Source organism: Babylonia areolata, chromosome 29 (assembly GCF_041734735.1).
Source record: "Babylonia areolata isolate BAREFJ2019XMU chromosome 29, ASM4173473v1, whole genome shotgun sequence".
NCBI lineage: Eukaryota > Metazoa > Mollusca > Gastropoda > Neogastropoda > Buccinidae > Babylonia > Babylonia areolata.
In genome coordinates, this window is record NC_134904.1 from 11027903 (window position 1) to 11035001 (window position 7099).

Sequence of the window (7099 nt, forward strand, 5' to 3'; positions counted from 1 at the left end):
GACTTCAACAGGCTCGCCATCGTGAAACCATTTTTCATTTTTTGCAAGATACCCTCCCTTTCTGAAGATGATAACTTTAGTTTTTCCTTTGTTGACTGTTATTTTTAATTTGTCGCAATATACTTTCAAAGCATTCAGTTGGGCCTGCAAACTCTTGGAGTGATTGACAATAATGCCACGTCATCAGCAAATAAAAGAATAAATAATTCTATCATAGATGGAAGAAGACTAACACCATGAATATCAGTTTCGTCAATATAGTTAGCTAGCTGGTTTATGAACAAAGAAAACAATGTCGGACTGAGAACACAACCTAGACAGACTCCTGTCGGGCAAGTGAATAAATCAGTGTATTCGTTATTTGATATTATACAAGAGAAGAGTGAATCGAACACCAACTTCAAAGAACAGAAAAACTTTCCCTTAACACCGGCATTTCTGACAGCTTTTAGTAGTTTGTCATGGTGCACTAAATCAAAAGCTTTCTTGAAATCTACAATAGCTACGACCTCGTGTGTTACGATATTTCCGAGCAACAGAATATAAAGTGAATATGTGATCAGTGGTTGAATGATTCTTCCTGAATCTAGCTTGATTTTCTACGATACTGTGAGTATCTTCTGACCATGAATATAATCGAGCATTAAGAATAGATGTGTAACATTTACATACTATGCTGATCAAAGAGACCCCTCTGAATTGTCAGGATTGTCTCAATCGCCTTTAAAAAAAATACAGGAACGATTATTGCTTTCGCACAAATTTTCAAGTAAACACCTTGACTGAATATTCGATTGATTAGCTTTTCCAATCTGCCCTCCACTTTTCAACATTTCTGTTATAACCCCATCAATTCCAGGAGACTTTCCACATCTTAAGTTTCTAATTGCAAGTATATTTTTTCCTCTGATATCGTCATATTCAGTACATGATCCTCGTCCTATCACAGATTATCATCTTTATCATTAGAATCAGTCCTGTTTTCATCGTTTATTTCTCCAGAAATGTAAACTTTCTTAAAGTGTTCATGCCAGTCTTCTGATCTAATTCTGTTGCTAGCTCCAGTCGTATCCCCCACCTCAATAAAAGGCCTCAATAAATTCTCTCTCCTTTTCCCGGACCCAAACTATCTTTTCTGTGAAAACCTGCTTTTTTTTCTCCTTGTTTCCGCTTGTGTGTGTGTGTGTGTGTGTGTGTGTGTGTGTGTGTGTGTGTGTGAGTGAGTGTGTGTGTCCGTAGCCGACTCCTTCCCAGGGCAGTGTGCGTTGTGGGCTCCAATGGGAAGACAGGGACCACTTAGATGAAGTCGGTAGTGACTGTGTAGGGGGGACTCTGCATGAGTGGTGTGCAAGTCATGCCACAGACACAGAGCACAAGATGCTCGTTCCCCAAACCACCCAGAATAAAGATGCATCGAGTGAACACACACACACACACACACACACACACCAACTCTAGACGACATGAAGCAACACAACACTGCACAATGTAAGGCAAGACAAAAGAAGAAACTGGTCTCTTTACCTCACGTCACGGTCCTCAGACTGATCCGAAACTGGAAGAACAGGGTTAAAAACCATCAGAATTATAATAGTCTGGTACAAGTCTTTCTCACTCAGATAGAATTTCCCTCCTCACATGACACTTCACTGTCACATACAGTTAACAGAAAGACGGACAAAGTCTTTTCAGTTCATGATAAAACGTTATCTCCTTCTCTCTCTCAAAGTTTGTCCGTCTGTCTGTCTCCCCTTCTCTTTCCAACATATACTCACCCCCCCCCTGCGTTCGGACAAATCCATATACGCTACACCACATCTGCCAAGCAGATGCCTGACCAGCAGCGTAACCCAACGCGCTTAGTCAGGCCTTGAGAAAAAAAAAAATATATAGATAAGCTTACATAAATAAATAAATAATAATTCACTTGTGAAAGGTTGATTCATTTCCCCTATTTCCCGCACACACGTGCATGCACGCAAACTCTATCTCCCCCACTCTCTCCCTCCCCCCCCCCCTCCGCTTCCCCCCCCCTCTAACTCTAACTCTGTCTGTCTCTTAATAACAAAAACCAAACTTACCAACAGCCGAAATTGAAGCCAACAGCAGAGAAAGGACGAAGAAGGGACCAACCCTCATGATGCTGCAGTTCGTTGTTGTTGTTTTTTTTATCTTCACGTCGAAATCAATACTGTCGGTTCTTTTCGCGGTGAATGAGGATGGCACACAGCCACTCTTCCTATATACAGCTTGTCGACATGACGTAACAAGTATCACCTGACTGAAGAGGGCCACGTAAAACATATGGCACTTTGTTCAAGATCCAATTGGAGGATTATTGTATTCATACACTAGATTTATTTTCATCCATTCAGTGATTACTTTGTATCAATATAATTATTGCTATATGTTATTGACGTGTGGAGGAGGAAGGTGGCAGAATGGTTAAGACACTCCAGTCATCAGCCAGTTGATACAGAGTCTATGAGGGTCTGGGTTCGAATCCCGCTCTCGCCCTTTCTCCCAAGTTTGACCAGAAAATCAAACTGGGCGTCAAGTCACTCGGATGAAACGATAAAGCAAGGTTCCGTGTGTTGCACGCACTTGGCTCTTATTGATCCAATTCCCACAATGCGCAAGTGTTATATCACCTCAATTTACAGCAGTGTTTCTTTTTGTTAAAACAAAGCATCATCAATATGCTTCAGGTATCAATATAACCCACTTACATCAGTAGGGTGAATTTTCATTGTATTTGTTTAGTTTCATGCCCATAATTACCTGTCTTGCATAAAGTCAATGGCTATTTGAAGAATTAGGACTGTGTTATAAAAAAAAAAAGAGTATGTCCTGAGGTTGTCATGAAAGCGTGTTCAACAATAACTGATAGGTAATGGCAAACTGTAGTCATCCTTCTAAAGTCACTGAAAAATATTGCGGAGTTGTTCATGCCCAATGCCAAACTGCACCATCTTTCTTTTCTGCCAACGTTTTTCTCTTGAACTTTGCATACAAATGGTGGAGTCAGTGGACTGGCTCCAGTAGGTTTGTTTTTGTTTTTGTTTCTCTAAGTTCTGTTGACAAATGTACAAAGAACAAATGGACGGAAACAAATTAACACGTACAGTGACTTTCTTCTGGAACTGGTCGTTTTGATAAAAATGAACGTGTGTCCTTTCTTTGCAACTGCAAAGTCTAAATTGTTTTGTTTTCGCCAACATGTGTTCTTTATCCTGTTTTTATTAATGCTCTATTCTTTGGGAAAAAAAATCAGATTGCATTCCCAGATCGGGATTTTTAGTTATTCAGCCGAAGAAGTCCTGGACACTGCCATCAATAGCAACAGAAGATGCAGGGCTGTGAAAGAGAGTGTGTTCATCATCATAATTAATCCTTTCTTCCTTTCAGACCAAGCTGGTGGATATGACTATGCTTCTACATGGTTTATTAAACGTCATCTGGCTAAGCTTTATGCTCAGATCCACAAGATCCAACCAGATTCACGAAAACATGTACTGGATAGCTGTTGCCTTGAACAAACAGGACACAAAAAAAGAAAGAATTTAGAGTAGATCCTTCAGCGTAAAGGTTTCTGAAAGCATTCATACAAAGGAAGAATTAGCTATCATGTTGTAAATACAGCTGTGACTTACTTTGTCATTTACGCTTAATAACAACAACAAACACACACACACACCGACACACGCCCACACCCACACCCACACAACCACATACAAAAACAAGAACCAAAACATACACAACAACACACACTGAAAAAGTGAAACGGTGCGTCCTAAGTCTCGACAAAGCACACGGAGGCCTATTAATATGATAAATGTTGAAAACCAACAGCAAATATACTTGGTAAAATAGGCAGTAAAACTCCTCATAGAAGAAAAAGCACAATGGAGCATCCTTGCAAAACAAACTATCGCACCTTTTGAGAACGCATACTGTGCTTTTAACTGTACTGTTGCCCCCAAAGAAAAAAAAAACGCTTAGAAAAGGTACAGGTTTTGTTTTGTTTTTTTACCCCGGACTTTCTTGGGTCGACCACCGTTTTATTATGTATATATATAAATTCATTGTGACAATTCAGAATAGATGGGAAAAAATATGAACATAATGTATATGTGTGTGTGTGTGTGTGTGTGTGTGTGTGTGTGTGTGTGCCGTGGAAGATGCTATACGTACGGGAATGTGTGTGTGTGTCGGGGTGGGGTGGGGAGTCGGTAGTGATGGTAGAGGTGGGGGGTGTCTTATCTGTATCTTGTGTGTATGTATGCGTGGATGGTTGGTGTTGTTATCATGTGCTACCATTCAAATTGCACAGACACTTGATAATAGTTACACCGGTTTAATCCACCATCTTGATCCATATATATCGTCACGCTTCCTGTGACCTTTGACTCTTTATAGTAGTTATTTCCCTTGTATTACTATCTAGGTATAGACACGACAGGGGGTAATGTGGGTGATGGGGAATGTGTGTGTGTGTGTTTGTGTGTGTTTGTGTGTGTGTGTGTGTGTGTGTGTGTGTGTGTGTGTGTGTGTGTGTGTGTGTGTGTGTGTGTGTGTATGCATGTACGTTTCTGTATCAGTGCATGAATGCAAATAACTCTCTCTCTCTCTCTCTCTCTCTCTCTCTCTCTCTCTGAAATGATTGATATTGATGGTGATTGTGATGACATGATGAGATCAAACACAGAGTGTGATGGTGTATTTGGGGAAATGATTGATATGGGTGGTGATTGTGATGACATGATGAGATTAAACACAGAGCATGATGTTGTAGTTGGGGAAATGATTGATATGGGTGGTGATTGTGATGACATGATGAGATTAAACACAGAGTGTTATGGTGTAGTTGGGGAAATGATTGATATGGGTGGTGATTATGATGATATAAGATTAAACACAGAGTGTGATGGTGTGACTGAGAAAATTACTGATATGTGTGGTGGTTGTGATGACATGTTGAGATTTAACAATGATGGTTATTGTATGACTGTGGACGGTACTGAATATGAAAATGTGAATGGAAACACACTGGTGATGATGGAAGGAGTTTCTGATGATGTGAAAAAGAATGATTCTTTACACTTTGATGGTGTAAATAATGGTTTAGTGGCATGTGAAATTGTTTGTGAGAAAGAATGTGAGGAAGAAAATGATGGTATAAGGGAGGGGATAGTTTTATAAATCAAAATTTGGGAAGCTTGGAGTCTTCTATAAATAGCACTTCATTTCTTCACTGGAATATTTGTGGATTGTTATCCAAATTAGATAATTTCAGCTTTGTTCAATATGTTTCATCGTTTGATTTTGTCTGTCTTGTAGAAACGTTTGTTGAAAAGTTTGAGTCTTGTATTTTTATAGACCATAAAGTGTATGTCAAACCTGCAATCAAAATAACACGGCAAGGGAGATGCTCAGGTGGAATAGTTTGCCTTGTACATAAAACCTTACTTCCTTTGTCAAGTTTATTGATTGTGACAGTAATTACTGTATGACATTTAAGTTGGATGAAAGTTTTTTTGGTTTCACTAAAAATGTTTTGCTGGTGTGTACGTATATTCCTCCTGAGCATGCACCATATTATAATATGTGTGGTTTAGACAATGGCATTGATATGTTGGAAGAGTGTATTTTAGAGAAATTGTTGTCTTTAGAGGACGTTGATTTATTATTATGTGGAGATATGAATTCTAGAACCTCTACTTTATCCCCTGAAATAATAAATGAAAGTGAAATTTACATCTGTCACAAAAATGATAGGAATATAATGAGTGGAAATTCTGAAGATAAAGTACTGAATTCTTATGGGAAAAGATTACTTAGCATGTGCACTGTATTTGGACTGACCTTTCTCAATGGTGTATGTAATGGTGACCTTGAAGGTCGTTTCACATACATTTCTGATTCAGGATCCAGTGTCAATGATTATTTCATAGCATCTGTTAATCTTTTCGAATCCTTATTTGAGAAATTAACTCTACAGGTAACAGAAAGATTTGAATCTGACCACTTACCTCTTGTATTGTATGTTAAGAATCAGTCTCTACGGCAATGTGATGATAATTTTATTAATGATATGAATCTTTCTATAATTAAATATTGTTGGAAGTCTGTTTATTTTCACCGTTTCTCCTTTTCTATGAATTCAAATGAAGTACAAGAGAAGATGTATGTAGCAGAAAACCTTATTCATGTTGATGTAAAGAAAGCTTTGGATATGTTCAATCAGACTGCTAAAGAACAAGCTGAGTTTATGAAAAAGCGGGTATTTTTTAATGAAAAAGTTGTAGATAATAATTGGTTTGATCATGAATGTAAAATGGAGAGACGACGGGTACGAAGATTATTGAGGGCATATAGGAAAACACTGGATAAAGATGATCGCATTTTATTTTGTATTGCTAGACGTGAGTATAAAAATTTAAACAAGAGGAAAAAGAAAGAATATAATAACTCATTACTAAATGAACTTTTGGATTCTGTTAAAAGTCAGAAGGAGTTCTGGGACACAATGCATAAAATTTCAAAAAAGAAAACGCAACCTTTAAATGATATTTCTATTCAGGAATGGTTCAATCATTTTAAAAATGTGTTAGAAATTAATGAAGAAGAGGAGGTAGTTGATAATATGTATGTGGAAAATGACAGAGAAAATATTGTATTAGACAGACCTATATCTCATGAAGAAGTAATCCTTGCTATTAGAAAACTAAAAAATGGGAAGTCTGCTGGTCCGGATGGGATGATTAGTGAGTTTTTCAAAAATGGAGGGGATAATACTGTTAACTTTTTAGTAAAACTTTTTAATTTTTTGTTTGATACTGGGGTCTATCCAAAAAATTGGACAGAATCCATAATTTTGCCATTATTTAAGAAAGGCGATATTAATAATGTAAATAATTATAGAGGTATTTCTTTGTGTGATGTAAATAGTAAATTATATAGTTCTATTATTAATACTAGACTGCAAGAATGGATAATTGAGAAAAACATAATTGGAGAACACCAGGCAGGATTTAGACAGTGCTATTCAACAATTGATCACATATTTACTCTAATGGCTGCAGTACAGAAACAGTTT

General features: G+C 37.6%; 1 protein-coding gene across 2 annotated transcripts in view; it reads right to left on the reverse strand.

The window, feature by feature from the left end:
* LOC143274945 (uncharacterized) overlaps window positions 1-2194 on the reverse strand; it is a 22151-nt gene extending 19957 nt beyond the window's left edge. For both annotated transcript variants that reach the window (XM_076578953.1, XM_076578951.1), the window contains exons 1-2: window positions 2082-2194; window positions 1525-1555 (exon numbers count right to left, since the gene is read on the reverse strand). In XM_076578953.1, coding sequence (XP_076435068.1) covers window positions 1525-1555; window positions 2082-2139 — 89 coding nt within the window. In that variant the 5' untranslated portion in view covers window positions 2140-2194. The remainder of the gene's footprint in view (window positions 1-1524; window positions 1556-2081) is intronic.
* Window positions 2195-7099: the final 4905 nt, after the last annotated feature.